The 16,716-nt window shown below is 34.2% G+C and overlaps 1 protein-coding gene across 6 annotated transcripts; it reads left to right on the forward strand.

Annotated features, from left to right (window-relative positions):
- Positions 1-234: 234 nt before the first annotated feature.
- LOC127807235 (synaptonemal complex protein 1-like) lies at positions 235-11,545 on the forward strand. 6 transcript variants are annotated; one of them, XR_008024623.1, is made up of 20 exons: positions 237-650; positions 735-784; positions 1,010-1,217; positions 1,310-1,435; positions 1,653-1,751; positions 2,843-3,519; positions 3,606-3,854; positions 3,940-4,068; positions 4,154-4,222; positions 4,297-4,407; positions 5,487-5,594; positions 5,686-5,796; positions 5,869-5,955; positions 8,239-8,331; positions 8,435-8,542; positions 8,940-9,026; positions 9,148-9,207; positions 9,643-10,059; positions 10,760-10,821; positions 10,914-11,540. XR_008024623.1 is itself a non-coding variant. In XM_052344917.1 (19 exons), the coding sequence occupies exons 1-18, from the start codon at positions 494-496 to the stop codon at positions 9,739-9,741; spliced, it is 2,628 nt and encodes an 875-aa protein (XP_052200877.1). In that variant the 5' UTR covers positions 237-493; the 3' UTR covers positions 9,742-9,743; positions 10,914-11,537. The 6 variants fall into 6 exon arrangements, 4 of the variants coding, with proteins under 4 accessions (XP_052200879.1, XP_052200877.1, XP_052200876.1 ...); XR_008024622.1 differs by having other exon boundaries at positions 9,643-9,743; positions 10,914-11,538; XM_052344917.1 differs by lacking the exon at positions 10,760-10,821 and having other exon boundaries at positions 9,643-9,743; positions 10,914-11,537.
- Positions 11,546-16,716: the final 5,171 nt, after the last annotated feature.

Here is a 16,716-nt window from a genome sequence, read left to right on the forward strand (position 1 = left end):
AAATTATATATCTCAGATCAAGATATAAAATTAGAGAAAGTGAAGGGTTGAATACTAAATTATATATTTTTTAAATAATAAAATAGAATAATAGAAAATATTTAATTTTACCCAAAATTGAAATATAAAAATAAGTTTTCTAGCAAAGTCAAAAAACGTGCAAAAGTAACAAATACTTCACCGAACAGTTCGAACAAAAATAAATCAAATTTATTTGAATTTTAACGATTGAACTTCGACCAGTTTGACATATAAATACAGCTGTATTTGGCGCCCCATTCATTTCAACCGTCAGCTCAGCACTCTCAGAGCTCTGCAGAAGAGGCCTGTCGATAGCAAATTTCTAGGGTTTCGTTTTCGAGTAGTTTCAACTTTTCAAATGAGATTGCGATCTTAGAAAACCGACTTTCATTTGAAGAATAAGCTCTACAACGAGAGCTAGAACGAGAATTTGTAGTTGTTTGTTTGGCTACATTTTTGTTCGATTTCTAAAATGAATAAGCTGACGGGATTGTCAAGCATGAAGAGCTTGGATCATTTAAAATCCTTGTCAGGATGTGCTGCAGGAGCGACCAAAACCTACTCGATTTCCTCGCGGCCGTCAGAATCAATCGCATATGGAAGTTTTGCTAATTTGAAGATTACTGCAGGTTTGTAAACAATATTACTTCTTTGAAAAATGAAAAATAGTTTCATGTTTTTCACGACCGTGTGATTCATCTGTTAATTTTCAGAGAAACTAATTAAAGAACAAGCTTCTGCAAAAACCGATCTCGAATTTGCGGTATGATTAATGCAGCTTCTTTTCATTTGCCTTTATTTCTCTCTTTGCATGGTTCGCCTCGCTCAATCAATATACATTTTAAGATATGTGTACGAATGTGTGTATGCACACCTGCTTTACAGCTGTACAATGGATACAATATCAAGCTTTTCATCAAGATGTTTGGAATGTATTGCTTACTTCCGATGAAATAATACTCTTGATAAAATTTTTTGACGCGTGCAGCATTCTAAGTTGAAGAAATTAACCGAGCATATTCATGTCTTGGAGGAGAAATTGCAGAATGCCTTTAATGAGAATGCGAAACTCAAAGTGAAGCAGAAAGAAGACGAGAAGCTTTGGAAAGGACTGGAATCTAAATTCACTTCAACAAAGACTTTATGTGATCAATTAACTGAAACCTTACAGTGCCTTGCCAGTCAGGTTCAAGATGGTAGACATTCTTTAGTTTCCTAAACTCTCTGATAATAGACTTTTCTGAATTTTTGTTCTCATAGCTCATACGCTCTATATATGCTTCTGCAGCCGAGAAAGATAAGGAATTTTTTGAAGATAATCTCTCTTCCAATGCTGCAGCCCTCGACAATTTTCATGATGAGATAAAGACGTTGTCTCTGAGATTAGAGTCTTCAGAGGAAACAGCTAGAAACCGTTAGTTGTCCTTGACTCTTTAGAATAGATTTTGAGATCATTCCCAGCAATGAGAACAGTCTCTGCTACTAAAACAGAGACTGGCCATATTTTTTTCAGTAAAGAATCAGAGATTTCAATTTGCTATACTTTTTTCTTTTTGTTAGATAAAATGTCATTTAATTTTATCTGTTTGATGTACCAAAAAAATGTCTACCTGTTTGAATATTGAATATAGGTGAAAAAGAGTTGAAAGAAATCAGCATTGAAAAGGATGAGAAGGAGAAATATTTCAGAGACGAACAGGGAAAGGCAGCTAATCTCATGAAGGAAAAAGGTAAGCATCTCCATAGCCATATGTTATAGAGGCCACTCATCAATTAATGATTTATTTTGTGATAGATTGCTTCTCTTGATTGCCTATTCTGGACTGGCCACTCTGATGGCTTGTTCAAATGGAAGTTCAGATCTGAAAATCTTTGGTCCAAGTGAATGTAAAGACCTTCATTTGGACTGAAATTACTTGGTTTATTGCTCAACTGATTAAAATAGTGAGACACTGACATTTTAAAGCTTGCATCATAGATAATCTCTATGAAAATGCCGATACATAGGAATAATCTGAATGCCTCCACTTATGGGGTTAACTAATAGTTACCACCCAATTTTCCATTTCACAGACAGGGAAACAGGTTTATAGGTGTACTAAGTCTCAACATTCTCTATTTTTTAAGTATGCTATTATTCCATCTCTTGTTCAGACCTCATAAAAATATTGGAGTACTGTATTTGAATTTGACCCTTCTTGGAATAGTCATCACAACATGGAAATATTATGGCATTCCCACTCTTGAGATGTGTGAAAAGTCTTCCCTTTTAGCGTGGCTGTTGGGTCATGCATGGACTTGAACACCCGTGATTATGGATTGTTTCATTCTGGTTATGTTTTATATTACACTTTTTTTTTCACATATATATATATCTTCCTTCTACTTTTCAACATGTAATATAAGTGTACCCCTGTTTCCACCATCTTCTCCCCCTCCCCCCAGGGTATAGCTAAGGGGAGTGTTAGTGCCTATTCATTTTTTAGGATATAGATTGGTTGCTGCATGCCTTATGCACAGTTGACCCTTTGCTTTATAAATTTTGCCTTCCAGGCGTGGTTATGCTTACATGGATATGTATACATACACATACATATTGAAGCACTTTTTCTTCCAGAAGTTTATACATATTTGAATAGAGCCTTTTGAGTTTTATTTATTTATATGAGTTTCTGTCCAATTGGAAAAGATGCACATTCAGTGACTCTTTGATCAGACTTGTTCAACAGCATGTAGCTTAGGGCCCAGGAATTGTAAATCTATCACATGATTACTGGGAACCAGATTCTGATCCGATGACATGCATCTTTTTTGTGCACAGATGATACAATCAAGAATTTGGAGGCAACAGTAGCAGCTAATAGGTTGGATATTGAGAGCTTAAACTCAAAGGGGGCAGAGTTGCTTTTTGATTTGAGATCAAAGGAAGATGACCTAAAACACTTGAGAATCTCAGAGGAGACCTTGGAGAAAGAAAAGAGTGATCTTCTATCTAGAAATGAACACTTTGCTGCAAAATTAGAAGAGGCTCTCCAAGAGATGAAGAACCTTGGAGGTTTTGCGAACCTGATGGCTACAAAATTCAATGAACTGGATAAACAAAGTTTGACATTTTCTGACAGTGCTGTTCAGCTAATATCTTTGTATGATTCTTATTTTAAGTTGGTTCAGGAAGAGAAGCACCTTGCTTCTGGGTGTGCTAGGAAAAAATATGATCAATTCCACAGTCAGTTATTGCACATTACATCAGAAAAAGATGCTCTACAGTTGGTAAATCAGGAGTTGAACAATAAGATTTCTGAACTTTTGAGAGTTCAAGAAACTGTAATGGTACAGCATGCAGAGGAAGGCCGCTTATCAGAAGAGAGAATACGGAGATTGGAATCTGACGCAGAAAGTCTTCTTTCAAAGAAATCCGTAGTGGAATTGTTGGTTACTAAGTTAGAGGAGAAAATAAACACTTTATCAGAAAGTTTAAGATTGTCTGAGAATAGAATGGTAAATAGATTCATGTCTAAATTGTGCTGTTTTTATGCTATGTTGATATTCTTTAACAATTTTATTTCTTCTTATGAACTTTGCAGCAAGATTTGCTTTCAAAAATTTCAGCATTGGAGTCTGAGAGCAAAGATTCTAAAGAAAAACTGCAGGAAGAGATACAGAACAAAGCAGAAGAAGTGGATATTTTGCAACGGGAGATTGAGAAGTATAAGAATAATGTAGATTTACTGGACAAGCAAGTTAGCCGGCTTCAAACAATCGTAGAGGAGAAAGAACAGCTTATTCTCCAATATAAGTACAGAGAGATGCAGCTGCAAGATCATAAGGCAGAGGTTTTATAGATAATTAGAATTATTGAATGATAGAACTAGTTCTTAGCTCTTGCACAAATGTAATGAATGCAATACATGGTCACAGGCAGATGCATTGCTGGCTGATACTGAAGGAAAACTTGCAGAAGCAAGGAAACAATATGATCTGATGGTTGAAAGTAAACAATTAGAATTGTCGAGGCATTTGAAAGAATTGTCTCAGAAAAATGATCAGGTGCCATCCTTCACTGGTTGTTGTCCGTGACTGTTTAAAAAAGATCAGTCAATATCTTTTGATTAACTAGAGGTATTTCCATCAGGCAATTAATGATATCAGGAGAAAGTTCGAGGTTGAGAAGATGGAGAGCATTAATATTGAGAAAGAAAAGGTTTGATCATCATTATCTCGGTAGCAATGTTGTTGTTGCTTATGAATCAAGTTGCTCACGTGCTTAATCTTCAGGCTGATAATGCTGTTCAAGAAATTGAAAGAAAATATGACCAAAAGCTTTCAGAATGCAAGGAAGAATCACGGCAGTATCTGATGCGCTTACAGGAGGAGCAAGCTGTTTTGGTGTGCGCCCAGAACTTGATATTAGCAGACTTTAAATGGTTGTTTATTATTTTCAGTAGTTGCTTGGACAAAATTCTTGCTACTGTGGCATCTCTGGAGGTCAGATGCATGCAGCCTTACCCCTGCTGGTGGTCATTGTATCGGTTTGACCACTTTTTCTTTTTATTATTTCATATCAAAACTTGAGTCTTACAGATTCTTAATAATTGTCAACTTTCTTGCAATGTTTTAAAAGTTATTCTTGCTGGAAAAGGACTATCTATTTCCAGTTGTTAACTGCCTCAAACCTTGATGTAGATGAAACGGTTAGAGCCTCCTTTCTCATAAATTTCTTATGCATAATGATAGGCCCCCGGTCCATTGGACCTACCAGAGGTGGCCCAAGGGGCAGGGGGGTAAAATGCGTGGGGCTCGTGTAACAGCAAGCAGGTGCGGAGGGTAGTAGGGGAAATCGCTGGTTTGTGTGTAACAAACCAGCATGTGCGGCCAGAGGCAGTTATGCTGAGTAGGACATGATATAAATAAGAGAAAGAGAGAGAGAGAGAGAGAGAGAGAGAGAGAGAGGTGTGCTGAATTTTGTAAGAGAATTCTAGAGAGTTGGGGCCTCTCGAACGCCCTGGTTGTTTCTTTTCCTTCTTTGAGTTGTGTAAATTCCGATCGGAATTGAGTAGTTTCAATAGAAGTTCAGTGAATTCGTTGGTATTCCAACACATAACTTAGTAAATTCATAATTTCTGTAGAACAGATAGATCATGATCCTTGCTTTCATTTTATTCCCTATCAACTAAATAACTCACTCTGGAAATGGCAACATGTGTACCTTAAAGATGTTCTGTGAATTAATTATGACATTATCCTGTTACAATGAATGTTCTATGAAAATCATAATCGATTTTTTATATCAATGATCAGGCCTTGTCTTGTCATTGATCATAGGAAAAGAGATGCCTTTCCGTGTATGTTATGGAGAGGACCCTGATGCCATTTTGCAGACTTTTTACCATGCTAATGTAAATGAGAACTTGCCGTTGAGTATACATGGTAGCTGGTTGATGTATGTAATATAATCCATTTGGTAGGTTACTCGCATACAGCAGGAGCATGATATGAAGGAATTAAACCTTAAATCCAACCACATTGAAGAGATAAAACGTGTTCAACTTCAATCTGAAAATGAGTTGAGAGAGGTGTGCTTTTTTTTTGGCTAGTAAAGAGGCATGAACTTCAAATTTGACACTGTAGATTGTTCCAATGCTAAATTCTCATGAATTTGTTTAGAAAATAACGCAACTCAGGAATGAACATGAGGTTCAGTTAAAGGCAATGAGGTATCAGCATGAAGATGAGTGCAGGAAACTTCAAGAAGAGTTGGAAATCCAGAAATCCAAAGTATAGTTCTTTTTACTGATGGTACTGATAAGGTGATCCGTGCCTTTTCTAATTTCATCTAACATACAACAGGAAGACAAGCAAAGGGCATTGCTGCAATTGCAGTGGAGAGTAATGAGTGACAACCCACAAGAGGACCAAGAAGTAAATTCGAAAAAGGTTAGACACATTGCTCCTTGTCTCTTCTCTGTGTGTATGAATTCCTGTATATAGTGTTATAGTTCCATTCTTTGCAATTCATTATAACTATATGTCTAGATTTTCTTAGCCATCTGGTATATTTGTCCATTTATGAGAATATGGAAAAGGCTAATCACTCACAGATGTTTTCATTATTTTAAACTGTTTCTTAAACCATGTAACATAAAAAGAGGTCTGTTAACTTAATTACTCTGATTTCAAGCAACTGTTAGTGGCAATCAACATAGTTCCATTCAATTGATGACTGCAGAACAATAATCAACATGGATCCATACAAATTGTATCAGCCATTTTGATCCTTGTTGGCACATGCTTTATGGTGCCCATCCCATATAATTAAGTTTCAGCAGTTTTGTCCAAACTTAATCAAGTAAGGGTCAAGAAAGAAATAGGTTAGTCTTCACAGAGTTAACAATTGATTGAAAAACCTTGAGTAACCTTCTGGTATTTTACCTTTCCAATATGGTTTTCAATTATATTAAGACGGTAGCATCGCTAGTTTTTGGTCAAGTAAACAGGTAGCCTGGGAAGTCCAGAAGAGCCCTAATGGTTGATTTGTTTATGCAACATAAACAAGACGTGTAATTATCAAGTAGGCTAGGAGTCTACCCCACGTAGTTGTAAAAAGCCACTCTAACCAAGGAAAAATTTTCTGAATATCTGTTAACAAATTTATGAGGAACTCTGGTTTTTGGCTCCAAAAACTAACTAGATATGCTCCTCCTTGAAGTGCTAAATAGTATAATAGAGCTCGAACCAGGGTTTATATGTGAACTTTGTGTGCTAATCATTCTCGGAGTTAAATGTTCTTTTGTCCATAGAACAAGATTGTTTCCCCTCTTGTCCTTAGGAATGATTGGCTGCACCAGGCAGTGAAAAACATGGGAACTGACATTCCCAAAACAATTAATCTTTCTTGGTGGCATGAATATTAACTTCATAGGAACATTTCTCTTTTAGTTTGGTGTAAATTTTATCTTTTACTCTATTTAAAAGGCATTTTTATGGTGATAATCCATAGGATGTGCCAAAGTTATCAGTTCTTGCACATCTATGACAGCTAGTTCATAGGCACCATACTTGGGTTGGTTCAAAATTTGTTATCAGTGGGAGGAAAACATGCATAAAATTATTTGAAAATTTAAATATAACATAAAAAAACCAATAAAGTTGGAGTCTTAACAACTTTATGCACAATGTATTATAATCATAAAGTTTGCTTTATTGTTGAGAAAAATATAAAAACTATTGGGAACTACAAATGAGTGAACTAATAATTACCCAATGTATGAAATAGTTAGTAGTTTATATTCTTTCATCTTGACATTTCTATCAAATAATAGTAGATACAATAAATTAATAAAATCTAAATCAAAACTCACCCAATAAAAACTCTTCTAAATAAAACCATCTTCTTGAACCTAAGTCAAAAGAAAAAAAAAAAAGTTCCTATAAAACTAATCAAAACTCACCCCAAAAAGAAAAAAAATCTAATCTCAATTTCTTCAATGTAAAAGGTGAAGGAAGTTGTCACGAAATATACAAGATTGCTTGTAATTTTACATATATTTACAGATAAGGTTGGAGTAAATGAATTATAAAAATAATACTTATACATAAGAGTACATTGCCAATAAGTTTAGTGGGGATGAATGCCTGGATTTTACCCGTTATCCTTAAAACGAAATGAATGAAAAAGTTGTCTGATGTCAAGTGCTCTTCCATCCCAACTCTTCTGTAAAGTGGGAGTCCTTAGTACTGGTATGAGCCTTTAGTATATAGGAGCATGCCGCACCTTTAAATTAACTATAAAATCTACGGTAATCAGAGGGAATATGTTTATTCTCATGTATTTTCTGATTGTATTTGTATTCAATGTACAATGCAAACATTTGGAATGCTGAATAGAAGAAGACATATAGATATGATGCAACAATGTATATAATACGGCTTAATAACAGTAGCTTACCGGTCATTCTTAGCCTCCAGGGTCTTCTGAATTATATTGAAAGATGTTGCATTTCTAGCAGTTTTCTGAAAAGTCCATTTTTGCATTAATGTGACAATATTACTTTGTGAATGGTTGAGATTCTGTCAAGGTATCCCAACCCATATGAAAGAAGACTGACATGAAATCGTTAAACAAAAAAGTATGCTATGTTAGATTTGATGTGCAGTAAAGATGTTGCATTTCTTCCATCCCAGCTCTTTTGAGAAACGTGATTTGATTTTCTTTATCAGAATAATTCTGCTTTATCAACCAAGACTAGAAATTCTGATAGTGGCAGAAGAAGTCAGCTTGCTGTTGTTAGAGAGAAGAATGATGTTGAGGTGGTAAAGAAAGTTACAACTGCTCAATAAGTTGCCTTCATTCACTTGGGTCCTCACAAAGCATATAATAATTCTGATCTCAACACATGGTCTCTGTCAACTGCAGAGTTCTCCTTATGTACGAGCAACACAGGAACCAGTGTCAAATTTGTTGAAGAAAGTGGAAAAGGTGAACACTGGAAGCATGATGAGTATTCCTAAGCATAGTAGGAAGGTCAGTTAAACTTCATCTTGCATTACTTAGCAAATATACATATTGCTTGCACATATTTTAGTATATGCCCTGTGCTTGTAGATTTGGTTTGAGTACAAAGATGTTTCAAGTGGAACCATGTAGGATGGATTTTGAGTAGGCAACAGGTTTTTAATTCTATAAAGAGTTAGACTTGTATTTTTCTGTTTGCAATGACCAAAATAGACGATTCATCTTAGACTCATAACGTGCGATCCTGATTGAAGGCTGAGTTCATTCATTTTTACTTGTGCATGCACTTGTACTAGACTGTCTTCTTTTCCCATCTCTCTGGATTTCTCCATCTCTTTCCTCTGTTAACTGATTTAAGACTCCATTTTATCTCCACCATCTTTCTTACTTCTCAATGGCTTGGCAGGTAACACACCATGAGTATGAAGTTGAAACATCTAATGGCAGGACAATAACAAAGCGAAGAAAAACAAAAAGTACAGTTATGTTTGGGGTATGTACATTCTAATTTTAAAGGCAGTTTTTTTCATGTGTGCTTATATAAAAGATGCTATGGCTCACAGCATGGCAAGCTGCTTTCCTATTTTATTTATAATTATCTAATCCTGTGGTAGGACCCAAGAAAACATAAGAGAGGAACACCAAGAATCAATAACCCCAGAGTGTCACGCAAGGTAACTTTTAACAGTATTTAAACTCCAGTAAAAGTGATTGCATAGAATGTAAGCTATTCGAGTGGCCAAGCTAAGCAAGTGGAAATATTGCTCTCCTGTTCTACTGCAAATTTCCAACAGTTCCATTTGTTCTTTAATTTGACATTTATAAGGGCACAGCATAGAAGTCATTTTTGGTACGTTGGTGGTAGAACTTTTGATTCCTTGTTGCTTTAGAAGGTTGGTCTTGCACAGTTGTAGCCTTTACATCTATTGTCTGGGAATGGTGGGTACAGCCATAGCTAGTTTTAGTGAAAATTTTCCTATCCAAATGTTAGTGATTGTTAGTAGGCATTTAGGCTGCACTCTTCATTGTTTTCAGTACCACCCAGAATCCTCGAACTGTATTAATTATATGTTTAGCATACTCAACGTTAGATATGTTTCAATTGACAGGGAACGAAAGGAGGGAATTCACATCCTTCCAACATAGGTGATCTGTTCACAGAAGGATCTCTGAATCCATATGCAGATGATCCTTATGCATTTGATTAGAGGTAGCAAAATCCATCTTATTCCTCATCCTTTTATTTTTGGATCAAAGCAGATTTATTCATGCTGTTTCTCCTGACACTAATAGTTAATCTTTCTGAAAGTTGTTGCATCCAAGTGAATGCATTTTTTTTTTCAGTCTCCAATGTCCTATCATTGCATGGAAGAGTCTATTCTTGTGATACAAATGAATTGAAATTGGATTATCGACACTAACACTTAGATTGATATGGTTAAGCGTTGAACCTATAAGCCCCAGTCAGCTAACTAATATGTTGGGCAGGAACCCATCATGTGAACGAGACTTTCAGGTGTTTACAGGTTGAATATTCACTCTCATTCTACCGCATTTTCATTTCTCCTTGTTTCGTCACTGCTTACTATCTCTCTCAGGAATTATAAATAGGTTCGGCAGGAACTTAGGGGCCTGTTTAGTTGTAGAAAATATTTGCTAATTTTTCAACTCTAATTTTCTATTGAATGATTAAATTTCCAATTAGAAAACAAAAAATTCAATTTTCCAATTTTTCAACTTTCTACTATGAATTGGAAAACAAAAAAATATGATTTCTAAATTTTCTAAAAATGAATACTATATCACTTTTTGAAACATAAAATGTTAAAGCATATTTAGTTATAAAATTGGAGTAAAAAACTAAAAAAAAAAAATGTTTTCCAAAACTAAAAATGTCTTCTAAAATATGAATCAGGGTATTGAACTGAGAATTGGAAAGGATCAAGGGTCAGCAATCGAATCAAAGTCAAGCTGGATCTTAAAATAATGAATTGAATAAATAGAAAAATTCTAAATTAGATCTAAAAAATTGAAAAAAAGAAGAAGAAATTATAATCTGATTGAACCAGCAGGTTCACAGTTCCATCAACTGGCCACTTTATTAAGTAGGTTATCGTGTTTTACTAGTCATGTACGTGTTTACTATGGAGTTCAACTCGCAGCATTTCCCCTGTAACTTTGTTCAGATTGTTTACCCTTTATTCTCCTTGTCAAACTTTTCCTCAGCTTTGCCAACTGAAGGAAACAATTTTAGAAAAAGATTGGTTTTTCACTTTGCATCCCTTCTGGTAGGTATCTAACCTAAGGTTTCATATTTCCTGAGCTTTTTGATCAAAATCAGTTTCTTATTGAATGATTTATTTGATTTTTATTTCTGCAGGAAAATGCTTTCATATATGGATAAAACCAATGACACGCAAGCCATTGAGACAGACTTTTGTTCTATTCCTTGTCTGGAAAATTCTGTTGTTGGTGCTTCTGCTTTGCTGATAGAACATGGCCATGACATCTGTCTAAGCACGGGCTTGTAGTAGATTCTTTTTTTGTCACTTGCATAGTGCAACACATACAAGTAATTTTTTGCGTCTGTTGATATGCTTCTTCTCTACTATGGCGGCACTTTTGAACTTGGAGTTTAGGTTGTTGAACTCTGACGTAGGCGGAACCATGCAGAATGGGAAAATGAAGAAAAACTCGTGAATAAAGACATATTCTTCGACTGTGGCAAGTATTCTTTAAGAGCTGCGAGTTGTGAGATTCAAGCATATGATTGTTGCAGTAGCGGGGGTTTTATTGCTATCTGAAACAGAACACATCTGTGGTTGGTGGAATTGCTGTTGTTATGACTTATGAGAATTGGCATGGCTGGAGATTACATTAGAAGATAATTCTCTATCTTTACGGTTCTGATGCTTTAGTCATTTTTTCTGAGATAGTTTGCTGAATCTGGTCGATTAGGTTTCTAGGAAGGAATCTATTAGTATGATTAACGTATCCTCACAGTCTATCAGTCTATGCAGCTACCTTAGTTTCAAAAAAAGGGTAAAATGATTTAGTTTGATCAATGACAGCAACATAGTGTTGGAAAAAGCTCAGCAAGGGTGGATAGTAAATGTATGAAGCTTGAGGCGTGACACTAAACATCACCGGCCTTGGTGCAAAGGTTAAGGTGGCTATCATCTAGGATATAATAAGTTATTCCAAAACTTGTGTGCACTCACGGGTTTTGGGGAGAAAAAAAGCAGCAAGAAACCATAAATGAACCCAGCAAAGCAACAACATGAGAAATGACTACTATTTTTTGTATGTCAAAGTGCAACAAGAGGCCGTTTTTATAGGTGAGAAATGGTAATCTTGAGAGGAAATTGACAAGGGGAAGACTAGTTCAAATGGTTCAAGAGAAAATAAGACGAGGGAAAGAGAAAAGATAAGAGAAGAACTGATCAGCAGAGATCTATTTTTTGCCAAGGTTAAAGATTATTTTAAAGCGTTATCGAGTAATGATAGTTTAAGATAGATTTTGTAAAGGAAAAAAAAAAAAGCAAGCAAAAGGTTGCAAAATGTACACTAGGTCATCTGCAACTCTCTCATAGTTTTCATAAATTTAAATAGACTCAACATATATAAAAAGATGAAGAAAGATTTCAATCTAACCAATGTGAGACAAAAAAGGCCATAGACCATTTGAAATACCACTTGGTTTACAACACATAGGGCAGCCAAAACATGCATTGGACAAGCAAAGTCAAACTGACTGTAGACATGCATTGGACATGCCCAAGACATTTGGTCATTAGTTTGACCGTCCAGTTCATATAAAAGACTATCGATTCTTTATTGAGTGATGCTACTCATATAGATTGGAGATAGATTTTTAATTTATGTAACATCTTTTCATTAGGTAATAAAAAGATATATAATAAATATTGACACTTGCATATTTTTATTATTTAATAAAAATATGCCACTAGATGGATAACATTATTCTTTTTTATTTCTTACGTAGTGAACTGGTCAACAACCTCTTGTCTGTTGCTTGTTGCTGATTTTATTGGTTAGATTGGTGGTTATCTCTTGTCTATTGCTCAAGGGTGGATCCAGAAATTTATTTAGGGAGAGGCTGAATTTTTTTTTTAAGATGTAAAATTGTACATCACAGATTTTGAGATGAACTGTAATTTTTTGTGGACTAATTTATTATTAAAGATTATTTTTTATATTAAAAATTAATTTTAATTGAGGGCTATCTTGGGCTTCAACCCATGGCAGCTCACGTGTTGATCCACCCTTGATTGTATATGTGGATGCAATTAAATACGAATATTGAGCGAAAGAACAGAATTTAGTAAAATGCATAAGGATTCCCATTGTTTTGCAATCAGTAAAAATTCATAACAGTCTCAACCAACTTTGGGAGTCTTAGACAAAAAAGTTTATTAGGGCTTTCTCAAGAATATTATTTTTTTTATAAAAAATACATAATACACTTTTATATGAAAAATTCCATCATTTTTATTAAATTAAAAAAATTAAAGTTCAATTAACTACAAAATAAGATAATCTCTTAACGATAATGAATTTTTAACTAAAATATAATGTTTGAAAGATCAAAAGAAGCCAAACAACCTATTACAGTCTTCACCTTACAGTTTTCATCGAAACACAAAGTAAAAGAATAAGAAGTAAAGAAGATAAACTCACCTTATAATGATACAATTTTCAAGGGTAATTTGCTAATTAAGTAAAAATATCAAAAATTCAAGAAAAAGGAAATAATGGAAACAAGAAGAACAAGAGCATGATAATTGTTATTACTTTTGATTGGAAGTTTGTAATTAAGAGATTTTTTTAGAACTGCAAATTGAAAGATTTATAATAAAAAATAAATTTATTGTTTTAAAGTTCATGAGATATTCAAGAATAAACAGTAAAAATTGAAGAGAGAAAATAAAAAATAATGAGAAGAGAAAACGTAAAAATTAGGAAGAGAAAATAAAGAAAATAAAACATTATAAATTGATTGTTAGACAAATTAATTATTGCGCTGAGTGTCTGTACGTGTATCTATGTAAAATTTAGATTAAAAATTAAATTTTATTTTGGTCTTAATTTTTTCTCAATAAAATATTTATTATTAAAAAAATAAAAAATATATAAATTACAAAATTTTACAGTCTTAGTAAATGCATCGTCTTAGGCGGCCGCCAAATGTCTTCATGATTAAGCCGGCTCCAAGTAAAATGAACGCTTAATGTATATATAAGGGATCTCTTGGCGCCAGAGCCGAAGTTGACCATCTATACAACTGAAATAATAGTCTCTCCAAACTGTCAACTACCTCTACAACAAACTCCAACTGCTAAGTACAACAAGACACAGCCTAACTTTTCAAACAGCTCATAGCATCTTCCTGTGCTTGGACTCCTGCTCAGCTGTCACCCTCTTGAGCTCAATTTTCTTCTTCGGCAGACGTCGTGGTTTCATCTCAAAGATTTAACCTCTAGTTATATAGGAGGTCACTGTATCCGCTCCTCTTGCTACTAAGCCAATCATTGAAAGCCATTCATCTAAAATTGATTTTAATTGAGAGGATTTAAAAAGAAATCTAAAACCATATTATTAATTACTGTAATTATTGTTCCTATTATTTCTTTGCAGTGGACAGGAATCTGGTTTATGAGTGTAGGTAGAGAGCTTAACCAGAAAGAGAAAAGAAAAAGTTTACTGGAAAACATCTAGACATTGAATTCATTCAGTTACTTTCGTCTTGCGCGGTGGAGCATTAGTTGAGGAAGCGCTCGTCAGATGTGGATTAGTTAACATGGTAATCGATGAGGAGCGCGGGAAAGGTTTCAGAGGAAATAGGAGGCGAGGATGAAACAGAGAGTCCACAGAGAGAGTAAAAGCGCGATCTGCAGAAGTAGCTCCGTCATGCTGCAAAGCTTCATCTTTCGATTCTTCAATCTCTCCTTCACGAGTTTCATCCTCAGATCCGTCGCCTTTCTCCTCAGATTCTTCTCGCTTTCCTGGTCAAACAGAATTGGATTCGGAAGTAACGCCACAAGAAGTTGCATAAAAATTTACAGCACGAATTTCAATCTCGTTCCTGTATATCTATATGTGTATGCATGAGAGAGAGAGAGAGAGAGAGAGAGAGAGAGAGAGAGGAACCTCGTTCTCGCTGTGATTTGCTGAAACCGGACTGCTGCTGCTTGGGGAACATTTGAGAGCCGACAGCAACATTGCGGCTTTCGCACAACGAATGGCGATCTGCAACGTCAGAGCTTCTTCTTTCTTTTCGTTCTCACTCCCCTCCATTCTCTCTCTCTCTCTCTCTCTCTCTCTCTCTCTCTGCTTTCAAATTCTGATCTCTGGCTTAAAAGGTGAGGGCCGGGAAGAAGATCACTATTTCAGCAATTGATTTTTTTAGTCGGAAAATGCTATTTATTAATCAATTGAAAAGAATAAAAATAGGTCGATCGATGGAGGCGCGTGACTTCATCCTGTCTCTGCGGCCATGACTTAGAGCTATTGAGTTGCTTTCCTTGTAGTCAATAATTATATTTCAATTTTTATTTTTAAAATATTATTAAGGTTAATTAATATTGATTGTAAAAAAATACAAAAGAATACCGTACGTTATTCACCACCAACTCATTCAATTTGTTTCCCTCCAAAGTCCAAACACTTTCACTTTTCGAGTTTAGACAAATACCAATTTTATATTTTACATCACAAATTGTGCAATAAGAATATTTAGGTTTTTCGGTGCAATAACAATATTTGAATTTCATAATATTTGTAAAACGTTGAAAAAAATCTTTAAAAAGTCACAAATTTTTTCTCAACATTTGTCTCGACACTTTTACTAAATCTTGAAAAAAATTCGGCCTAAAACTTTTTTCCATGTTTGCAAATATTGAGAAAGGATCCCTACACTTACTTGTTAAGAATCGACCATTTAATAAGAATTATTAAATTTGATTACCGATAATATAAAAAGTTTTTAAAAATGACTTATTTGTATAGGTTTTTAATAAAAATATGTCAACTAGACTAGAGATTCAGTATAGATAAATAGCATTACTTAAAAAAATAATTAAAACAACGATCCTAATTTATTTTCTTGAAAAGGTATTTTATTTAATTTGCAAGGTTGAAGTTGTCGAAATAAGCGACACATTCTTAATATTTGAGAAATTATTAAATATTTTTATTAATTAAAATTTTAAAACAATTAAAATGCCCTTGTCTCTCTTTTTCAATCTTTTATCTCGACCATTTCTTTCCTTTTTTGACAATAATGGTGTCGATAACGATAAGTTCTCTTCTTTTATTCCTTCTTCTCTATCTCTCTCATGGATTGTAATCTCTTTTGTCTCTCTATACTACCATCTTGTACCATTTGAATTACGAGATTTAAGTATATATATTAATTTGTCTATTTAACTCAGATATTTGGTGTCTCGATTATTATTTGTTCACTTATGAAAACATAAAGTATTTGAATCTCTAGGTTCATTTTCTTTCCTCTTGGTCTTGGCTTCATCTAGTCTCGGGTTTTCGGATTTTAATTTGTATTAGATTTTCTAATTAAGAGCCATTCTAATTTTATTACAAATAATTTTATTTTATATAATAGCGTATCAATCATCGAATACATTTAATATCCTATAAATGTATTCGATCTCCTAATATCATGGAAGTGATACATTATTATGTTGTGTGCGAATATTTAGATTTAACCTAATTCTGATGCCAATAAAGATTTGGACATTGATTGGTGAACTTACAAGATTCATAGGTTTAGTAAGGTGACGACCACGTCTTACCTTTTGATTAGTCCAGTAAGTATAAAAGTTAACTATTAAATGCTGAAATTTATTAAAATTCAACTAAAATTATAAGTGTATTAATATATCATATATTTATATTAATATGATACAAAATATTATAAATACGTGTTGAAGTGGCATTTCCATTTTAAGTGGGGTCGTTGCGCCACATTAGTTGAATTAATGCTGTATATGTATTTCACTTGCTCCGGATATGCTCCAACATTTGGATTTTAAGTCAACGTTTGAATTGTAATTCTTCCTTTAAATTTAGTGAAATTATTACATGGATCACCCTTTTATTTTCAAAAATTACAGCAATCCCCTTACATAAGGATCAAGTAGACC

This window comes from Diospyros lotus, chromosome 8, assembly GCF_014633365.1.
Source record: "Diospyros lotus cultivar Yz01 chromosome 8, ASM1463336v1, whole genome shotgun sequence".
NCBI classification, from domain to species: Eukaryota; Viridiplantae; Streptophyta; class Magnoliopsida; order Ericales; family Ebenaceae; genus Diospyros; species Diospyros lotus.